The 23,100-nt window shown below is 37.8% G+C and overlaps 1 protein-coding gene across 6 annotated transcripts in view; it reads left to right on the forward strand.

Annotated features, from left to right (window-relative positions):
• FAM126A (family with sequence similarity 126 member A) overlaps nt 1-21,869 on the forward strand; it is a 50,191-nt gene extending 28,322 nt beyond the window's left edge. For 4 of the 6 annotated variants that reach the window (XM_026842870.1, XM_026842869.1, XM_026842871.1 and 1 more), the window contains exons 6-11: nt 375-490; nt 821-916; nt 5,954-6,070; nt 6,823-6,910; nt 7,411-7,570; nt 17,358-21,869. In XM_026842870.1, coding sequence (XP_026698671.1) covers nt 375-490; nt 821-916; nt 5,954-6,070; nt 6,823-6,910; nt 7,411-7,570; nt 17,358-17,914 — 1,134 coding nt within the window. In that variant the 3' untranslated portion in view covers nt 17,915-21,869. Of the gene's footprint in view, nt 1-374; nt 491-820; nt 917-5,953; nt 6,071-6,822; nt 6,911-7,410; nt 7,571-16,189; nt 16,405-17,357 lie in introns of all 6 variants that reach the window. The other 2 variants (XR_003397800.1, XM_026842872.1) reach the window with 2 other exon arrangements.
• Nucleotides 21,870-23,100: the final 1,231 nt, after the last annotated feature.

The raw sequence follows: 23,100 nt of genomic DNA on the forward strand, positions 1-23,100 counted from the left end.
CTGATCAAGAAAGGCAGTATGCTTTGGAGACCTGTTCGTTAAGAATAAAAGTGAAAAGTAGTTTGAATGTGTTGCATGGTGACATAGGAACATGTTTCTTGATCTTCTGAGTACTATTAACTTGTCTCTGAGACTTATTCAAGACTCCATAGTCATAACTCCATAATGTCCGTGCTCCAACTATGTCTTTCTATTCTGAAGGCATGTACCTTATCTGGAGTAAAATAACTTCTCAAATCTAAGACAGTGGTCAGATAACCTTAGCCTGTTAAAAATTTATGTACAAATGTAGTGATGCTGATTGCTGTCTGTTTTCACTTGCATTGTAGCAAGACTTCAGCCAGACATGTTTTGAATGACCCTTTTTCCTTTAGCCTTCCAGCATTGGCTCCATGGCTCTCACTGAAGGAGCTTTATCGCAGCATGGCTTATCCAGGGTTGTATACAGTGGACCTCATCCTCAGAGGGAGATGTTAACAGCACAGAACAGGTGAAATTGTGTAGTAAAATTTTGCTTGAGAAGCACTAATGAATCTTAGCTTTTTATAATCTTTCATATAGTTATAGAATGAAGGTGGATAGGTGAATGTTGTAGTTTGTGGTGGGTTTTTTTTTGTTCTTAAATACATGTAAATGTAGATGAAGACAGATTAGCAGAATGTATTACTACATGAAGAGGAGAAGCTTGCAGAAGTACACAATCGTCAACTTTATTGAAGTGAAATATCAAATCTGTTCAAATAACTCTTGCAAATTTTTGTGTAAACTTGTTTTTTTTAAAAACTGATATTATAATTCTAATGTTTCTCGTAAATCCTAGGTTTGAAGTGCTGACTTTCCTTCTGCTCTGTTACAATGCTGCCTTAAGCTACATGCCTGCAGTTTCTCTTCAGTCGTTGTGTCAAATTTGTTCAAGGTAATTTCTGTAGGTTGATTTAAAATCGCATTTTAAACTTGAAATGCAATCCATTTGAACTTCTTTTTTGTTTTAAAAAAAAAAAAAAAAAGCTTCAGGTTCCCAAAAGCTGCTTGCAAACTTGACTTTCTTTCCAAAATGTTTACAGCTGCATTGTTTGTAAAAGCTGCATTGTTTGTAAAAGCTTATTAACTTTGGGTTAAGATCTCAAAATGGGGAAGCTTTATATGCAGTGCTGTTAAGAGGAGAAGTCAAATCAAGGAAACTGTTTTGATTTTAACCAAGGTAGTTGTAGTTGTGTTAAGTAAATAAAATCAGAAATGTCTTCTAAAATCTTGGTAAATTTTGCATTGCAAGCTTACCAAATATATTTGAATGCTGTGGAAGTTGAAACTTTCCTGAAATTATAGTAGATTTTGAAACTAAAAATACATCTGTTCTCACAGATACTTTAGGTATTTCCAAAACCTGCTGTTACTTCAAAAAAGAAATAAACCCAAAAAACCCCTGCGTCAGCTTTAATTACAATGTCTATTTTTGATCCATTTCTTTTTTCAGAGAGGAAGAACTGATAGTAAACATGTCTATCTCTATATTTTTGAAAGTGGACTTTGGGTTAAGGAAAAAATTAGAATGCTTTCTTTAACCCAGGAAACCTGAGAGCGACCTAGAAGTCACCCACGTCAACTTTTTACCAGTCATAAGTTTCCAGGTTCCTCACACAAGCAAAGTATGGTAGTGGATGCCTGTAAGATTCTCTCCTCTTTAGAGGAAGTGAGAGAGCATTGGAGCACTTGGCAGTATTTACAAGACTCTTTAGAAGATCTTTGTTAGGTATACTGGTCTAAAATTTAAGGTAGAAAATGCTTAGAATCTAAAGATTATGGACAGGAGACTGATGTTACTTATTCTACTTGATTAGGTTTTGATTGTATTTGGGATAATAATTTTTAAAAAGCCTCCAAAAAACCCTAAGCAAATTACCAGTAGATGCAAGCAAGTCTTTCTGCTTTAAAATCTTGAATGCTTGGATACTGAGTTATTTGATATTATACCATTCAACTTTTATCTTAGTTCTTCATATGCTACTGGTTTTGGCATCCGTGTTTCTCTGTTTACTGAAAATCTCACCCTGACAGCATTTTAGGGATTCAAGGAAATATGTGTCAAAAGACCAGAATATCTTTCAGTATCCTGTTTGGATGTGGTGCTGACAAAATTATTGGAAGAATCTGTAGAATAACTCCTTTAGTTGGTTTAATGAGTGTTGAATTTAGATTTTTTGGAAGATCTACATGAAAGCAATCAGCAATGAATGTGCTTTCTCCTAGTAAGTCTAAGTCAATTTTTATGACTTTTCTAAAGAAGCTAAAGCTTCTAGTACTACTTATTTACAAACATGAACTGTAAATGTGGCAATTGCAGCACGAAATATTTTGTGCTGATCTCAAGTGTTTTAAATCCACATTTTTTGCATTTGAGTATTTTCAGTTACTAAGTCTTGTTTTCATAAGAATATTATCTTACTCTGATGTAGAGCAAAGCAGTTCCACTGATGTCATTCTAGCCTTGTAGAGGAAGTAACTCAGATGAGAGTAGGACTTCTTAAAACTAATCAATACTGGCATTAATGGAGTGTCTATATTAAGGTCTTTTCTATGTAACTGTCAGTGTTAACTGAACACATTCCTACTGTGACTTTCACTATTTTCCCCCCAAAATACCTATTGTATCCCTGTATAGTATCACCTAGTAAGTGTATAAATAGATACATCAGCATAAAAATGGTTAGATGTTTTTTATGTAAACAAGTCTTTTTGCTTGAAGTGGACACTTGCTGCTGCCTCCAGTCCTTAGGCTTTACACAGCACTGAAATGTTTATTTAGTGGATCGTGTCATCTTTGAGCAAAACCATTGGCAGAAATTATGGACTATTTGGAACTAAAATGTTGCCCAAGTTGCATAATAATAGTCTCTTCCAGGGGATAAAGATGAGGAAAATGGGATGGGATTTTTGTGGGTTTGTTACTCAACCTTGTTAATTTCAGTAACTGGCTCCTGTGGTATATATAGGACTAGGTAAGAGTCAGAAAAAAGGCTTTCATGCTTTAACTTTTACCATGTATGGACAAAATTAAATAGGAGAGGATGAACTCATTCAGTTCTAACATCCTAAGCATATTTAACAGAAGGGTCAATTTCATTCACTTAACTGGAAGTCAGATTTTTGGTTTAGCTAGCTGTGCATATACTTTGCAGGTGAACTCTATGTATTTTAAGATACAAATTTATTTGCTTTCTGGTTTCTAAAAAATTAGATTTTTAAGCTATTTGAATAGTGAGACAAATCACAATGCAATCTGAAGTAATGTATTCCTAACAATAATAAAATCAGAGTTTAAAATCTGAATGAATAAGGAAGGAGTACTTAAATAGACTGTGTTTCTGGCCAACAGCAATGTCAAATTTAGGGGAAAACCTGCGGTTAGGTACAAATTCATATGTTTGGCTACTCTTGAAAATCAAAATTCAAAGCTAAGCAAAATAATTTTTTGCTTTTGGTTTTAGAAATAGGATTTGGAATTGTTGAATTCAGTCACTTAAATCTTGGTTTAGGCCAGTCTGAGAATTTTGTATTTAGAGTTGTAAATTTCAGTGAGAATTATGACTAAATCCTGATGTTCAGAGCAGCAGTTGACCAACTCTATAAAATGGCAACAGAAGCCTAGGGTTTATGGAATTACCTTCAATACCACATGAGTGCACAGAGGGCACAGGTATCCTATACCTACAGCTCCCTTGGCCTTTCTGAACTTCATGAAGTTAAGTGCAAGGTCCTGCACCTGTGTTTGGGCAATCCCTGATACCAGTACAGACTGAGGGATGAATGAATTGAGATCAGCCCTGTGGAGAAGCCCTTGGGAATACAGTGCAGTATACACTCATATCCCAGAAAGCCAACCGTATCCTGGGCTGCATCAAGAGAAGAGTGGCCAGTGGTTGAGGGAGGGCATTGTCTCCATCTACTCCACTCCCCTGAGACCCCACCTGCAGTGCTGTGTTCAGTAAAAGACATGGACCTGTTTTATGGACCTCTGGGTCCAGTGGAGGGCCATAAAAAAAGTCAGAGTGCTGGAACACTGCTCCTCTAAAGAAAGGCTGAGAGAGCTGGGGTTCAGCCTTTTGAAGAGAAGATTCCAGGAAGACGACCTTGCAGCCCTTCAGTATCTATAAGGGAGGCTTTTTGGCAAAACTTGTAGTGACAGGATGAGGGGTGGCCACAACTAAAAGAGGGAAGATTTAGATTAGGTATAAGGAAGAAATCCTTTCCTGTGAGGGTGGTGAGACACTGGCACAGGTTTCCCAAGAAGCTGTGGCTGCCCCCTCCCTGGCAGTGTTCAAGGCCAGGCTGATGGGGCTTTGAGCAACCTGGGCTAGTGGAAGGTGTCCCTGCCCAGGGCAGGGGGGTGGAAATTCATGCTCTCTAAAGGTCCCTTCTGACCCAAATCATTCTGTGATTTTTCCTTTATAAACATCTCACAATGTTTTCATTTCCTTGCTTGTTGTCACCAGCATAGCTTCCTGTCTTTCCTGAGGTATTTAAAATCTTTTTTTGTTTTTATTTGGAGATATGGTGATATGAGCATGAAGAATCAAATTTAGATCATTGTGCAAGGTTTAATCCTTGCTGGGATGAGAGAACACGTTGCCGTTGCCCCTCCCCCACCCGCGCCGGTCGGGCTGGAAGTTAGACACAGACCCCGGCTAAAATAACAAGAAATTTAATACAACAGAGTGATAGAACAATCTGAACAGCAACAGTATCAATGGTAACAACAATAAACAGCAATAACAGTGAACAAGACAAACGATATACAGAGAAATACTGCTAAATGATCAAGGAGCAAACCCTCCACGTGTATGGCAAAAACCAAAACCAGAAGCGAAAGTAAAAAGGCTCCGCCCCCGGACCTGACGTCAGCATGGTATGAATAACCCGGCTGGAGATCCCTTCCCCCTCTCTCTCTGCTGGGGAGAACTTTATCTCTATCCTGGCTGAACCAGGACACTCATACTAGGTACAAAGTACATACTGGGAGAGTTGCTGAGCCACAGAGATCCTGGGGGTGCTGTCTCTGTGTGGGGTGCTTTTTTGGTGGTGTGTTGTTTTTTTTTTTTTTAAGTAGCTGAAGCAGGAGTTGAGGGATAGAGAAGGAGAAGAAAAATGTGGAGAAGTGGAGTAGATTAGTGGCAAAGTTAGGACTAATAAAAAAAGTAATTTGAAAGGTATTACAATTTTAACTCCTTTTTTTTTTTTTTTTTTTTTTTTTTATTTAGGAGTTTTACAAGCTCTCTGGTATTGATGCTGAAGAATTGAAGCTTACTGAGACTAAACCTTTTAGTTTATGCTTTGGAGAAGGAAATACTTTGATTAATGTCATTTAAAGGTCGTTCCAGAAGTCCAGTAATAGCCAATGATTTGTATAATTAACTACCCAATATCTTTGATTTCCAAAATGTTTTTGGACTACAGAACCTGGTGTGGACTTTAGTTCTAAAGTTGACTTACTGGATTTTAGAATAACTTTATGAATGTGATGCTTCTGGTCTCTTTGCCTGAGAACTTGTATGCAGCTTCCATATTACATGCAATGATGCTTATGTTCTATCTATAATATTAATAGTTGCTATGTTGCTTTATTTCCTTAAATACCATTAACTTATTCTTTGTGTGTTCTGCAGTGAATGAGTGGATTCAAAATGGCTTTTACTGGTAGCTTTCTCGTATTCCACTGTAGTATAAATGTAACTGGAGTGTCTAGGATGTCTCTGTTTAGAAGGATTTGAACTGTGCCGGTAGAGGGCATACCCTTCTTCCATAATAAGAAACATTCTGCTTCAGCACAAGGTTGTTGATGGATGCCTTCCTGTGGGTCTACTGTAATTAAAATGCATACTAAATACCTAGCATTGTAGAGTTCTGTACAAAGGTGGTTCTACATTATTTGCTAATGACAGATGCATGATTTCTTTAGAATTTGTGTCTGTGGATATCCTCGCCAACAAGTGAGAAAGTACAAGGGAGTCAACTGTAGGATTCCAGTTTCATCTGAATTCATGGTGCAAATGCTAACAGGGATTTATTATGCCTTGTAAGTAGGGTTTTTTTTTTTTAAATATGCGTACAAAATAAAGAAATGTCAGCTTAATTTCTACACTTGTTTAGGCGTGCTACATTTGAAATGTTTTATTTTTCTAGTGGATAGATGCTGTGTCTAGCCATAAGGTCCTCAGGAAGAGAACATAGTTCTCCAATAATTGGCTGAAGTTACCTATGTCATACTGGGGAAGAGGTCTAGCACAGCTTTTAATAGGTATAACTGCTGATGGGAAAAAAGGAAATCTTTAAAAAAACCTCCTCCTTCTAACTGTGGTCTGCTGTCCACATTTTTGCATGCTTAGTTTTGACATCAGTTTAGTTAAGGAAAAAAGGTCTTATCATTTTTCCTTTGAAATGCTGATGTCATCTCCCCTTTAATAGTCATGTTAATATGTGAAGCTCTCTTATTAACTGTAATAATTAGAGACTAGTAACACAGGAACACTCAGAAGGTGGAGTAATATTCAAACAGTCCTGTTTGAATTTCAGAATATGTCTTGATCAATAACTAATTAAGTAATTTAAAAATTGCTCAGGATGACCAATGAAAATAAAACTTTGTCTCCATAGACACTACTTCAGAACAAGTTCTCTGTATAGCAGGCTTACTACTAATGAACACAAGTAGTTCAACTCCTCTAAATTGAACTCTCAAGGAGCACTAAATCTTTGAAGGTTATGTGACTAAGAAGGTTTGTCTATTGATATAGATGCTTATTATTATGTGTGTATTTACCTTTGTAGTTATAATGGAGAATGGGATCTGGCTCGTAAAGCTATGGATGACATTTTGTATAGAGCACAGCTGGAACTGTATCCAGAACCTTTGCTGGTAGGTATTGCATTCCAACATTTTTTGGGGTAGAATTTTAGTCTAGGAAATCTTTATTGTGAACACACGTGATGCAGCATTGCACCAGGAACCTACATATCACAGGGTCTGTGTGGCTGTGTCCATGTGAATAGCTAGATCCATAACTATACACATACACAGAGGTATTTTAATGTACTTAGTTACTTTGTCATCTTCCCTAGTGAACAATCTATTTCAGCGAAACACTTCTAATTCTTGAAAGCTTAGATGATAATCCAGAAGCATTCTGAAGTAATAGCCACATCTTTAAATTGGAGGCTTTGTTTTAGAAAGTGGCAAGTATTAGTTCCGAGAGGCAATTGCAAACAGCATTCTTTATAACCTGTGCAAAAAGGTGTGCTTTTTGACCTTAAACTGGAGTTATACACAGTATTCTTCTCGGAGTAATAAGAATCCCCTGACAGAGTTCTAAGATTTGGATTCATGTTAAGAACTTGACTGTGTGTTTTCTCTTCTAGGTTGCTAATGCAATAAAAGCCTCACTTCCTAAGGGTGCCATGAAATCTAGTAAAGAAGGTACAAGATGCATTCAGGTTGAAATTACACCTACTTCATCCAGAATATCAAGAAACGCTGTGACTAGCATGTCTATCCGAGGGCATAGATGGAAAAGGCATGGTAAGAAACACATTTTGCAGTGAATCCTCAACTTTTTACATGTGTTTAAAGTAACATTGAGAACTTTGTTATTGCACATCTTCATTGCTAGTAAACAAGCAACAGTTTGGAGGTTTTTATTTTCTTGACTGGTGAATGGGAATCTTAATGCAGTTCAGATGATGTGTATTCTTTATTTCCTTGTTTATTTCCATGTTTAAAAAAACCCCAAACCAACACACAGAAACCCTTTTTGTTAAAGCTGTACAAAATTATTATTTTTTTTTTTAGAGAAACCAGTGTTCCTGTTTTCTTCTGAAAACAAAGGTATTAACAACTTTACTGCAAAACCTCATCTGTCTTAAATTACTTAAATAAAAATAGGAATTAAGGATAGGGGGATAAATTACTATGCTTTGGTGTTGGGGTTTAACCCTGGCCAGTAACTAAGCAGCACACAGGTGCTTACTCCCCCTGAAGTGGCATGGGGAAGATAATTGGAAGGTTAGAAGTGAGAAAACTTATGGGTTGAGATGAAGACAGTTTAATAAGGAAAGCAAAAGCTGTGCATGCAAGCAAAGCAAAACAAGGAATTCATTCACCACTTCCTGTCAGGAGGCAGGTGCTCAGCCATCTCCAGGAGAGCAGGGCTCCATCACATGTAACAGTAACTTGGGAAGGCACACACCATCACTCTGAACATCTTCCCCTTCCTTCTTCTTCCCCCAGCTTTTTATTGCCGAACATGACATCGTATGGTATGGGATGTCCCTTTGGTCAGGTGGGGTCAGCTGTCCCAGCTGTGTCCTTTCTCAACTTCTTGTGCTTCCCCCCCAGCCTCCTCACTGGCGGGGTGGTGAGAAGCAGAAAAGGCCATGACTGTGTGAGCACTGCTCAGCAGTAACTGAAACATCCCTGTATTATCAACACTGTTTCCAACACAATTCAAAAGACAGCGCTGTACTAGCTAACTATCCCAGCCAAAACCAACACATTTGAGCCAACTAATATAAGGGCTTCCACCCACAAAGTAGAACACAGGTCTGGGCTGAGAAGTAGAAAAAGTGTTGTTAAATGTATTGCAAAAGGAGAAACATCATATTCCACTTCTACCGTCTTCAGATGAGGAAAGAGCCATCAGACCAGAGATCAAAATTGGCAATGGCTTGTTCTTGTAGGCTTGTAATTCTGATGACAGGCTGAGTGATATAAGGATGCTCTTCTAATAGGTTCAATAAAGATTTTGAAGTAGTATCATAAAAAATTCTGTATGATATGTACTGTGTGAGCTTTTGTAGTATATGGACAGTTCAGTTAAAAAACTATTCCAAAGTTACTTGTCATAAAGGACCAAAAGGTAGTTCAGGTAAGTGTTGAGAAGTATAAAAACGCTAGTAGAAGATGACTTTAAAGTAATGACAGAGCTTTCTGAGCAGTAGTAGTACACATTGGTAGTGATAGCACCAGTAGTAAGCTGTCAGATGGGGTGAGGGACAAAGAAAGGTAAAATAACCGAACTTCTTTTCAGTTGATTAAAAACTGTTTAAAAACTGTCAGAGCTGAGGAGCAAAAAATTAGTGTCTTCAACTTGAGTGAGGTCCAGTAGCAAGTCATTACTGAAATCTCAAGACTGCTAAGGACCATTTTAGTCTTTATTATTTATTTTCCTTTCTTCAGGCTTACAGTTGTTAAGCAGGGATTATTGACCAGGTGCAAGAAAACTGTATGATAGCTCACCTTTTAAATGGACAAATGACCTCTGAAGCTGCCAATTTCGTTAGCTATTACTTTTGAGTAGTTCTGATGCTTGTTCAAATGAGGTGGTGCAGGGGAACACAGATTAAGGATACCAAGTGCTGGTTCATTCAGAGGAATTGGAAATGTATTAAAATAAAGATTCCCTTTGTCTCTGCATTTACGAATAAAAATAGTAAAAAGGCTACAGAATCAGTGTTGGAACCATCCTTGTAAGAAGGCAATTTTTTCAGCAAATGTAGAAATCTAGAAGTTCTTGAAATTGCCTTCTTGCAGGGGGTGATGCTTGGTGAAGTTCAAGGAAAAATGGGTGGGGCAAGTGTGCTGTGCAGCAGGCAGCAGTAAGGTAAAAGGGAAATGAGAGTTCTAGTAGGACTGATAGAAATGGGCTGAATGCTGTTGTTTTATGGGAGTCTTATGAAACAGGACAACTTGAGAGAAGCAGTGATAATCTAGTATGACTCAAGTGAGGAGTAGTCAGTGTTTAGGGATGAGAATTGAAAGATTAAGGACATAGTAAAAAGCTGTTGTCAACATTTTTTGGGGGTTATTGGGAAAACTTTGGATTTGCCTTGATGGTACAGGATTTAATGACGAATAAAATCACTTGGTGTAGGATGGGGTTGGAGGGAAACTTGTGTGGCAGGTTTTGGGAGTAATTGTAAATTTGAAAGCTCTGTGAACATTACGCTAATTTAAAGGCTAAAACTGAGTCTATGGTATCTTTGACTCTGATTGTTTTGTTCTAAATGGTAAGTGTTCCATGCATAGATTGCTTCAGCTAATCACAAAATTTTCATTTTAAAATAGTAACAAAACTTTTGTTTGTGAATTGAAAAGCCTTTTTAAAGTCAGAGTGGATGCTCTCCTGATTTCAAAATTCCTAATAACATAATTCAGTGCCCCACAATTCCTGATGAAAGAAGGATGTGGAATAGATCTTCAGAGTCAGCATGCAGAAAGAATAATTAGGTTTGTGCTTACAGATGCCTGTTTGAATTAAAATAAATACTAGAGTTGGTAGAAATCAGATGACAAAAGTTGTACCTCCTGACCATTATTTTCTTTCCCACTGTGTAAGGGGAAGAAATATATTTGGATGTTTTCTTTTTGTGCTTGAGTGTAATAAAAATGAGTTGTACGAATGGATTAGGAAGCTAGAGGGGACAGCTGAGAGGTAGTCTGATCTTACACATGAAATGAACCGGAAGACCTGATGAAGCAAAGTATCCCTTGGGGAAGGAAGGGCAGCTTGTTCTTTGTGTGAAATAAATAAAGAATTACAGCCAATCACATTTCCAGATGACAAGCATGGGTGCTTTTTTTATCTTTTAAAAAATCCAGTTTACTATAAACATTTTCAGACATTAGATCTGGCTAGTCTTTGCTAGATTTCTAGATTGAAGTCAGTTTTGAAAAAAGGTTGATTCAACTTTTAATCTTGTGGTGGTCAACCCTGTATCTTGTTCATTAGAGCTGTTACTTAGACTTTTTTAAAAATCATATTGTGAATTTGGACTTCTAAGATAGGTACTTTGGAAGTATTAAAGGTGAAGCTTATTTGCAAAGTGGATCAGTTGATACTAGCCACCACTTACCAACAAATTATTTAGTGCTATTAAACTGGGTTGCCTATAAATCATAAAACTTAAAAAAGGAGAGCATTAGCTCCTCTATCTAGCATTAGATTTTTGTACTGTTTGTGTTTTAAAAACAAGCCTTGAGTGGCATCTCCATTTCCATTCACAAATAGAGGAAAGCCAGAAAAATCGCACAGTGTGTAAGGGACGTAAACACCTAAATGAATGGTTATTTATGGAAGTTAGGAAAAAAAAACAAAACAAGCCCTAGCAGCACTTCCCTTACCAATGGAAAAATCTGCCAACTGCCCTATAAAAGAGTTGGTCAGGAAAAACTGTATGTAGAAGTAATGCTGTAGAGAAATACTCTGATGTATCAGATTAAATAAGAAGAGCCGAGCAGATGTTGGTAAGATACATAACACAAAAACCAAGACATCGACTAGAGAAGGACAAATGTTATTTTTTTTTTTCCCCCATTTCAGAAAACGATTTCCATGTAGTACACAAGGTTTAGAAAAATTAATACTTAATTATCTGTGGAGAAAATTTTCTTACTTTTTGAAACAGCATTAATTCCTGAAATAGTTACAACTTTTAGGAATCTGGAATGAATGTTAATTTTGGTATATAAGCTTGATGTTTTGTGAGTAATTCAAAATGCTACTGTTGTGCAGGAAATGTGGTTTGAGCATGTGGTGGTTAAAGTTGAATTACAATCCCAGGCGGGCAGTTTGCCTGTGCAGTCCGAAGTAGATGATGTAGGCAACTGTAATAGGAACATAGACTGTGATTGAAATATCTTCTGAATTAATTCTTAGCAGCTAGTAATCATTAAATGCATTTATCAAGGTTGGTTGTACTACTCAGAGAATTCAGAAATAGGACTCCAAGTGCGTTTTCCTTCAGCTGCTGTGGGCATATTTGTATTAATTTTCCAACTGACAATTGTTTCGTTTTGTCTCTACACTGTTTAGCACGTCCTATGTGTTCTCATTTGCTGCATTGCCTTCTGCACTGGGTATTACTATCTCTTTCTCATAGACTCCCAGAGTTGTCCAGCTTGAAGTAGTGTTATCTTCAAAACCAAGCGCTATGAAGCTGAAGGTTTGTTTTAGGTGTTCTTAAAAGTTTTAAAATAAGGAGGGGATGCTACCATGAAAGACGTTGATTATGTAGTCTTATCTCTGCCACGAGACTGTAGATAGTATGGTAGACAGTGTTAATAGGACTTGAGATACCTAGTATACCATTTTTATTAATTTTGTCCTGTACTTCAGTGTTAAACTCAGAGAAAGGTATATTCTCTTTCATTAGAAGCCATTAATAGCACTAAACTAGAAGATTAGATATAATTATGCTGAGTAAAACTCAAGGTTTTTGTGTTTTGTTTTTTTTTTTCTCCAGTTCACTGTGGTAATGGCTACACAGCTGTGGGAATGCAGCAATGATGGGTAAAATACTGATATCACAGTAGGATATTACATTTAGAAATTCACACTATCAAACAGCAATAACCAAGTGTTGCTGTTATCCAAAAATCTGTAACAAAAAAGTTGTTCTCCTGTTCCTCTGATTTCTGCTGTGCACTCTGAGTCTCCTTTCTTTGTTGTTAATTACTGCTTTTCTGCCCTTGGTGGGGAAGGGGTTGATAGTGAGCTCTGTTCTGCCCTCTCCTCTCACTGGTGTCCTGGCTCTAAATGAAGTTTCTAGCAGAATTGACTTATGCGTATGGAGATCGGTGGATCCTGGAAAGAAGTACTGCTGAAATAAGGTGCCTGTAGCTGCACTGATGGAGTAGGAGGAAGGAATTTCAAGATTGCTGTAGGAGAGGCACAGGTACTTCACCCTAGTAAAATAAGAGCAATGAGGCCAAGCAGAGCGTTGATCTTCTCACTAACCTTTCTACTACTATGTTTTTAGAAGAAAGGCTCTATTTGGTGGTGGTATTAATACCATTATTGTTATTTGTTATTTTTATTACTATTGCAGTTCACAGCGCTTGGTTGTTACTTTTCTTACTGACAATAGAATACTTCTGTAGAAAGTGCTGTTAGAAGGAGTAACACTTGGAAACAATTCTAACTTGAGTTTCCTGCTAAATATCAGGAAGTTAGTGGCTAATAGCAGCAGTTGTTAATGACATTTCCTTTAGCTACTACAACTTGTTAAATAAGATAGTTTCATTGACTAGTTACAAAATACCATGATACTTAACATTTGCAGGTAAAATGAGGGATAGTTAACCTTCTAGCTCTGAGACTTATTGTTGTGATAGTTGCAGACAGCACAAATGCTAATGAAAAGCAAAGCACTGTAGCCTGCTTGAGCTAGAAGTACACTGTATCTGCACAAAGTCCTCAGCACGGGGACAGAAGGAAGAGAAGATCCCCTCTAGCTAAAAATAGAGCTGCTGCTGTAAAAAATCATCTCATCGTAAATACCTCTGGTTTGGGACTTCATACTGTCAGTTAAATGTCTGTAGTGCTAACTACTGTCATGTGCAGTAGCAAACTGGCAATATAGTCTGAGTGATCCTTATTTAATTCTCAGGTCTGAAAGAGCTGTACAGGGATTCGTAGAATCACAGAATGGTTTGGGTTGGAAGGGACTTTAAAGACCATCCAGTTCCAACACCCTGCCCTGGGCAGGGACACCTTCCACTAGCCCAGGTTGCTCAAAGCCCCGTCCAACCTGGCCTTGAACACTGCCAGGGAGGGAGCAGCCACAACAGAATCACAGAATCATCTAGGTTGGAATAGACCTTGAAGATCACCTAGTCCAACCCTTAATGTAACACTGACAGTTCTCAACTACACCATATCCCTAAACACCGTGTCAGCCTCTCTGGGCACCTGTTCCAGTGCCTCACCATCCTCATGGTAAAGAATTTCTTCCTTATATCTAATCTAAATCTACACTCTTTCAGTTTAAAACTGTTACCCCTTGTCCTATCACTACCCTCCCTGATGCAGAGTCCCTCCCCATCTCTCTTGTGGCCCCCTTTAAGTACTGGAAGGCTGCTGTAAGGTCTCTCTGGAGCCTTCTCTTCTCCAGGCTGAACAACCTGTCCTCCTAAGGGAAGTGCTCCAACCTCACAATCATCTGGATAGAGTGGTTCATCTACCAAATCCATGTCTTGCCAACTTAGAGAGAAGGATGTCATGTGGGACAGTGTCAAATGCTTTGCACAAGTCCAGGTAGATGACATCAGTTGCTCTTCCCTTATCCACCAATGCTGTTACCCTGTTGTAGAAGGCCATGAAATTCATCAGGAATTATTTTCCCTTAGTGAAGCCATGTAGGCTGTCACCAGTCCTTATTTTTCATGTGCCCTATCATAGTTTCCAGGAAGATCTGCTCCATGATCTTGCCAGGCACAAAGGTGAGATCTATTGGCCTGTAGTTCCCCAGGTCTTCCTTTTTGTTCCTTCTTGAAAATGGGAGTTATGTTTTTCTTTTTCCAGTCAGCAGGAACTTCACCAGACTTCTGTCATTTCTTGAATATGATGGATAGTTGTTTAGCATCTTCACCTGCCAGTTCCCTCAGGACCCACAGATGCATCTCATCAGGTCCCATGGACTTGTGCACATTCAGGTTCCTTAGATGGTCTCAAACCTGACCTTCTCCTACACTGGACGGTTCTTCATTCTCCCAGTCCCTGCCTTTGCCTTCTGTGTCTTGGGCGGTGTGGCTGGAGCACTTGCTGGTGAAGACTGAGGCCAAAAAGTTGAGCTGTGTTTTTTGGAGCATTTTTATTCTTTTCCAAGTTTGTGGCTGTAGTGTTTGCATATAGTATACATATAAAACATATACAGAAAATATAACGATGTAGCATATTGTGTAGTTCTTCCTCTTCACTTGGATTTCTTGTGGTATACATCTTCATGGAGGATGTACCATGACTATCCATAACTGATGGCTTCTCTTTTTCTTCTCCAGGTCATGTAAATGCATTTTTGTGGTTGTAGAGCTAGTGCTGATAAAGCAATTCTGAATACTTTTTAAAAGAGCTTCAAATAATGAGAATACTTCAAACACTGAAGCTGACAGATCACTAGGATTGTAACTTGTTAATTCATATGCTTATAATTTCCATAAAGTTTTCAACTCCTGTTTTTCTTCTCACTTTTTTGCCTCTCGAGTTCATACTTCTGAAACCTGTCTTTATCTAATGTAGACCAGCATCTTTTGAGTTGGGATTTGTTTTACCAGGACATTGTAGGAACTATTGCTTTCTTATCACTAAATATTATTAAATTTCTTGTGCTTACACACAACCATCATTCTCACATTTTGCGTAGCAGTGGAGTATTCTGTTTGCTTGGGAATTTTTGGCTATGTCTGCAGAAACCTTTGCCTGTTTTGAAATAATTGTTTGGCCAGCACTTGTGTATCTGCTGTTGATGACTTACCTTGCTGATGAAAAGAAGTAGCCTTAGAACCAAGCTGCATTGTTTTTTGCCTTAATTTTTTCCCCCCAGTGCTACAGAAAGCTGTGGTGCTTTCTGTCCTCCAGCTTAATGCCCGTTTTCTCAACTGTACTTATTTGTCACACAAGTCAGTTACTAAGTTTATTGCAAACTAACTTACTTGTAAGCTCATGTAAAAAGCTTAAAAAAGACTGAGGAGATCAACATTTATATTATTAGTAGGTGCAAAAACTGCAGTAAAACTCCATAGGTTTTATCTGAATAAGTTGGTTTTAGTAACTGGAGAATTTTCCTACTTGTAAACATCTTTCTGGTTGAAAATAGTTTTTTGAAATGAGGAAAGAAGATAGAAGTCAGTGTGCTTGAGTTGGCTTTGTTGTTTCACTATTAGTTCTCAGGCTGGGCACTATGCAGCATCATGACATTGTACATGTAGAGTTTTTGGTCTTATGTGATAACACATGAAGTTAATATGCCATTTCGTTATAAAAAGAACTTTCACTTTAGCATGGTGATACAGAGAATCTAATCATAGAAGTGAATTATGAAGAGTTCTTTGATTTTTTTTTATTTTTTTTTTATTACCTCTGAATGTTTGTTTCATGATCCTTGGAAATTTCAATTGTGAAAGATCAAGCATGGGGCTTTCCAGTATGTGGATGCAGGCCAATAATTGGAAGATTGAAGCCTGCAATGTAGAAAAGGCAAAATTCCATACTTGCTGATGCTGCTAGTTAACAAGTTAATATGTGAACATCTGCTTTAATTTATAATGCTTGAGTCATCTGTATCTGTTGGCTTTTGTTTCATGTTTTGTTTCAGACATCTTTTGTTTTGTGTTTTTTTTTTTCTTATCCGTCTTTAATTCTAGAACAACCAGAGAATGGTAATGATGCTACTGAATTGGGCAACTTTGTCATACCCGAGATTAGTGTCACAAGTGTGGCTGGAGAGAGGACCGGGAATGGGGAAAAGAGCAGAGCACTAGCAGAGAATGATGTTCAGCATTTACAGGGAGTACAGGAAACAGCTACAGATCCTAGAACTGACAGCAAAGGCATGCCAGAAATCAGGAGGCAAAAATCTGTAAGAAAAATGATGGAGGATGGAATAAACTCATCTGGCAGAGTGCAGTTTTAGCAGAGCACTTGTAACTGCACTCTAAGGTACCACTGTTGATTGAAAGGGTCACTGCTGCATGTTTGGAGAATTAAAAGTATGCAGTTAATATATTTGCATGTGTAATAACACAAATGCATGTATTGCACACAGCTTCGTCTGTGCCACAGACAATGACGACACAAAAGTAGATACGTTTAATCTGAAGAAAATACATTGTGAGACTCAACATACCTTTGAGTTTATTAAGCATATTTATTGGGTTTACAAAATTCAGTGATCAATGGTGTGAAGAATCCATCAAAATGGATGTGAAAAGTATCTCACTGTGTACCTCAGATTTCCCAGATTCCACCTTTCACGGTATATGGGAGATCTCCTGTTGTGCTTGAGTTTCCAACTCATGCCACCAGACCTATGATGCAGAAGGTGACCTTTCATTCCTGAAGCATTCTTGGGATGCTAAAGGTGCAGGTGCCATATTGGGTGTCCTGGGGCATTGATCACATACCTTTATAATTAACAAGCGTTGCAAAATCATATATTGGAGCACTTGCTCAAAATAAGATTTAGATTTTTTTTTTTTTTTTTGTTCTGTGTGGTATTTTCTAATCTGTAAGGTTCTAATCTCCTGCATGAATTAACAAGACTGCTTTTTATTTTCCCCTTCAAAATCACTACAAAATGAGATTGTGGGCATGCTTTTTGATCTAGTTAATGCAGCATTACTTGCTGTAACTTTATATCCTAATGAACCTTAATTCCAAATTGTAATGGAATAGGTAAGTGTTTTGTCTTCTGTTTTCTGTTCTGTTGCTGTATGGCTTCATGCTTGTATATATCGAAATCTAGCAATACATAAAATCAATAAATGGGTTTAAGGTAATTGCTAATTCTTTATTTCTCTTTCTGCCACGCAGGTAATGCTGATTTAGCAATTCAAGAAGAACTGATAGAAGTATCTGAAACTGATGAAGGGTTTTACTCTAGGGCTACTTCTAGTACAAGTCAGTCTGCTCTATCTAACAGCAGCAACACGAGCAGTAAGAATCTTTTAGGGAAGAGCCAACGAAGGTCTGGAGGAAGCAAAGCTGGAGGAAAAGAAAAAGAAGGAGAAACCTGCAGAGAACACTTGTCACGAAAACAAACTCAGAGAGCCATGAGTGAGAATCTAGAGCTTGTCTCTCTGAAGAGACTGACACTGACAACTAGCCAGTCCCTGCCTAAGCCTGGCAGCCATAGTCTGGCCAGAACAACCACTACTGTGTTTAGTAAATCATTTGAACAGGTCAGTGGTGTCACAGTTCCAAATAATCGTGGTGGTGTATCTGGTACAGAGGCAAACAGGTTTTCAGCTTGCAGTCTTCAGGAGGAAAAACTGATGTATGGAACAGAAAGAACAGATCTTCCAATTTTAAGCAAACAACCTAATCAGCAGCGACCTCCCAGTATTAGCATAACTTTGTCAACAGATTGATATTGAAATGGCAAGTATGAAAAATAAGATATTGAGGGTTTATGCTGATATTGGTACATTATGCTCCTTAATATACTATATATTGCTTTCTTATCAAGCCCATAAATTCTTATTCGGCTAACATTTGATGGTAATAGTGGATAGATAACAGTTGTAATTATTTTGCATCAACTTCTAGTAGCTTGGAAAGTTCCTCTTTGTCTTGCTGTATTTATACACCTAATTGATTTTGAAGTTTACAGCTTCACCAGTCTAACGGGCATTGATTCGGTTGGTTAGCCACTGACCAAATGGGAGCAAATAGAGCCACTGCCCCAGATTCTGCTTTTTCACTACCATTTGATATAGGCAAAACTGCAAGTACTTGTTTTATTTAACAGGAGTCTTGCAGTATAGTATGGGCATGAAATTTTGGAACAGCATTGTAAGAACCATTCTCTTATGGTAACCTTACATGTAAGCACAGCTTTCTCATGGATAAAACTAGAAGCATCAGTTCAGTGTTTGACACTATGGCGGGTTTTGTAATGGTAGTTAGTATATGTTGCGATGTTCATACTTTTTTATGCCTACATGAGTCTGAATTATAGATGCATTTTGGTTTTTCTGTACGTCTTTGAACCAGGGCCAAAAGTCATACAGAAGCAGTACTTGTGGATGGGAGTTCTTACAAGTTGCTATAGTATCACACAATTTATAAGTCTAAAGAGTGACACAATCTGTCTGTCTTTCAGATTCTTAAATATCGGGCACAAAGCTACTCACCGAAAAGTCGTTGTCATCAGTTTTTTTATTATTTTTGGGGAAGAGATGTGCTTATGTCATGATGTTGTGTAGGAAATAAGGTATGAACCTCTTGTACTGACTCAAGCAAATCAGGAATGTGTTTAACATGAACTTGTTACTTGAGACTAAGAATATTACCAAAGGATGCGTACTTTCAATAACTTGCAAGCACAAAGGGAAATTATAATGTAAATATAACTAGCACTGTAATTCCTAGTCTTTTATATCTATTATTTTTCTAGTTTGAAATTCTAAAGCAGCAGCCTGTTCAAGGTTACCTCACCAAACTAACTGAAAGTTAAAGGTTACCTTGTTTAATACCAACTTCTAAAATATTAATATTTTAATTAAAAATGGACATTAAAACTTATTATGCAAAAACTTGAACAATAGCTGACAAAACCACTCCAGTAGCAGCAATTAGCTGATAAACAGATAATGTTTTATTATGAGTAGAGACATAGGATGAAGGCCTAAGGCAGTCATTCCCAACTGTCCAGGTTTCTGCAGCTAGTGATCCCTTATTGTGAAGAACCCTGTAACAGAGCAAACACTAAAATTCTGGTAGAATTTCCTATTTGCCTGGACATAAGTTTAGATATCCTTCTTCGACCTAAACTGAAGCACAAGTAACTTTTAATCAGATAATTGCTATAAACATGAATAACATTACTAAGCTGGTTAATTAACGTAAAGAGATCAGGAGACATAGTTGATAGGGACAAGTAAGTTGTATAATTCTGCTTCTAAGACTGCAGACTAGGTGTGTACGTATCTTAATACTCACCAAAGTATATGGAATAGCTGCATCAGTCTGTAGGTGTCTGTCTTCACCTAAGAGCCTGAGTTTAAATGGATGTGCCACACTTTTTTCATTCTCCAGTTTGTTGTGTGAAACTGTTTTATTCGAGTAATGCAGTATTTCACCTTTTTATAGTAAAGTGTTTTCTTAATTGTACATGAAAACTTACATTCCTAATGTATAAACTACAAGTTTGTCCTGTTTAGTGTTTAATACTTTGGCCAGTGAAATAAACTAGTTCTTTGAAGTCGTATGGTTTTGTAAATACATTGTACAGCTGAAAATTTTGCCTCTCTTTTTACAGGTTTTTCTGCAGTACATGTTAGACAGTACATTTGTTTCACATTGACTAATACACATGGCTGGTGGAGCATGCATAACCACAAGCAATAGAAGGATTTTAGGCAGGTGATAGCAGACGTTGGCTAGCACTACACATACTGAATGCAGAGCTCTTCCTTTGCTACAGATTTGTACTAGATATTACAAAGAAATAACTTGCAGAACTTAGAGTTGCTTCCTGATCTGCTCTGCAGTGCAGCATTTAAGAATACTTTGGAAACATTTTACGTTAATTTACATTGAAACATAAACCAGAATCGTTAAATTGTAGTTGACAAACGTTTGTTGTGATGGTATTAGTTGTGATGGTATTAGTTGTTAATGTTAAGTGACTAGATATTTTTTTTAAGTAATTCTACTGGTTTTGTTTTGTTTCATTTAGTTCATGATTGTTTATCTCCACAGTAGACACTCTTTCAAGCTGGGTGTTGGTATAAAAGATGTTTATTATACTGAGAAGATTTAGTCACTTTAGTTATAAATAATTAGAATTTCAAAGGATCTAAAATGCCATAAAATGTAGATATGTAACATAATGTTTACAGTACTGTTGGCTACAAGTCAGACAGTGTTAAATTGAAATTAGTTTATCCTTTTATTTTATCCAGCTAATTATTCAAACTGGTCTGGCTTGAACCCAAGACATAGGCTCATATTGATACAACTAAAATTACATAAATACGTTTTTGAGAAAATGATAAAAGGAAAGGTTCTTGGTTGTAAAGGTTGCTGTTCCTATACGTATATGGCTTCATATAAATAGGTATGTATTGGTCTCTGGAACAACTTTTACACAGTGAGCATGTTTTTGTGAACTGACATCACACCTTGATACTGATCAAGTCTAAAGAATTTATTTCCTTACTTGAGTAGTAAAGCTTTCAGTTGTGCTTCTTTCTTTTCTTAAAAATGGAAAAGAAAAACACCCACAACCCAAAAAACAGGATAGGGGAGAGGGAGAGCAGAATTATTTGTTGTCCAAATATTCATGGTGCAGGATTGGAGAGGAGGAGAAGGAAGGGGGGAAGGAAATGGATATTAATTCTTTGACAATATTTTTAAAATAAAACTTTTGGGTTTTCAGCATTATGTGATCACTTTAGACTGATGAATGAAAAATGTGTATTAAAGAATTAGAGGTCTAACAGCATAAGGAAAAGCTATTAAGACATCCCATATTGTAGTATACCTGTGAGTGGGTAGTTCTGGTGAATATTCTCCCAACATCATACATGGGTGCAGCATTCTTCAGGAAAAATGTTATGTAGGAACGAATCATCTCAAATTACATGAAGAGAAGTTTTAACGCTGACATTTATAACTGACCTTACTGCTTTAAATCAAAGGGCACTGTTTCCAGTGATGGCTTTGAACAGCAACACTTTCAAAACTCTGAAGCTGTGAAGAATTATTTTTGTTGTGAGAATATGTATCATTTGTGCAAAAAGCATATGGCCTCTAACCACTTGCTGTAAAGCTGCAGTGACTTTTCTGAAGGGAGTGAAATGTCCTTGAATTGCCTTGAATACCTGACAGGTTGGACAGGTACGGAAATATATAGCTATTTTAGTTACACTTCTCTCTAAGGGGGTCTATTCTGATTTCTATAAGGATTCTAGAAATTTCTAAATTATTATGTCTTGATATCTTTTGTCAGTGTTTGAGGCTTGCAGTGCTGTATATAGGTGTGTAATATATTGCTTTTTGTATTTATATAATTCTACTTTTAAGACTAGGTGTGTACACTTCTTAATATTCACCAAAGTCTGTGGAATAACTGCATCAGTCTACAGATGTCTGTCTTCACCTGAGAACCTGAGTTGAAATGAATGTGCCACGCTTTCTCATATTCCTTGGTTTCTCATGTGACACTGTTCTGTGTTTTAGTAACTCAGTATTTTGCTTTTTTTACAGTGAAGTGTTCTCGTAATTGTATATGAAAACTTACATTCCTAGTGTATAAATGACAAGGTTGTCTTGTTTAATGTTTAATAACTTGGGCAGTAAAATAAACTTTTTTGAAGTCATGTGATTTTGTAAATACTTTCTACAGCAGAATATTTTGTCTCTTTACAGGCTTTGTTGAAATATGCATTAGATAGTAATATATTTGTTTAGTTTTCATGATACACTTCTAGAAGTCTCAGTAAGGTTGATCATATTACTTAAAATATGCTGAATGCCCATTTTACATAGTGTAGGCTCTGCAGTCAGGTAAGACACCATGCCTAAACCAGTTGGTTGAGAAACACTGATTGACAGGTGAAAGGTGTGTTCAAGCAGGTGAGTTGTAAACTGGTTGTTGGCAGAAGCAGATGGGTGTCCTGTCAGTAATATAGTGCTGCTCGGGCAATTGGTAGTTTTGATGGTCTTGATGTAACAGTGGTCTGATACACAGCCATTATCTGCAATGTGTCATCATTAGTAGAACTTCTATCCAGCAATCTTCACTGTGTTTCTGTGACCTGCTGTTGGCCATCTTTGCTGCAAGGGCACGTGTGGCTGCTTCCTGTTCCCCTTGTTCATGAAGACCCTCGGGGCTTTTTCTGTAAAGCTGCTTCTCAGCTGCCTGGCCCCTGTGTGTGCGGGTGCCTGGGGTGGTTTGTCCCCAGAGGCAGGACTTGGTGTTGCCCTTTTAAACTTCCTGAGATTTACTGGTGGGCCCATGCCTCCTGCCTTTTGAAGTCCCTATGAATGGCAGCATCCCTCTGGGGTACCAGGCTCTCCTGGTTTTGTGTTGTCTTCAAACATGCTGAGGGTGAGCTCTGTACCATCACCCACTTTCTTTAATGAAGATGTTAAGCCATCCTGGCCTGAGTATTGACCCCTGGTGTACACAAGTGAAGCCAGGTCTCCAGCTGGGCTTTGTGCCACTGGTCACAGCCCTTTGAGCCTGACAATTGAGGCAGTTTTCTGCTCTGGGTGCTGCTCTTGCTGGTAACAACAGAAGCAAAGGCGGTGGTGAGTACCTTGGCCTTTTCCATATCTCCTGTCAGAAGGTCCTCTGCCCCACTCAGCTGTAGAGCCTTATTTTTCCCTTGTTTTCATGTCACTGATGATATCTCTGCTAAAGTTTTTCTTGTTGCCCTTCACCTCACTTGCCAGACTGCTTCGTTTGGGCTTTGGCTTTCTTAACCCCATCTGTGCATGCTTGGATAGTGCATCTATAATCTCCCAAAGTCCCCTGTTCTTGCTTCCGCCTCTTGTATGCTTCTCTTTTATGTCTAAGTGTAGTCAAGAGCTCCTCACTCATGCA

The sequence above is a fragment of the Athene cunicularia genome (assembly GCF_003259725.1).
Source record: "Athene cunicularia isolate RWA chromosome 2 unlocalized genomic scaffold, athCun1 chr2_part1, whole genome shotgun sequence".
In the NCBI taxonomy this organism is placed as follows: domain Eukaryota; kingdom Metazoa; phylum Chordata; class Aves; order Strigiformes; family Strigidae; genus Athene; species Athene cunicularia.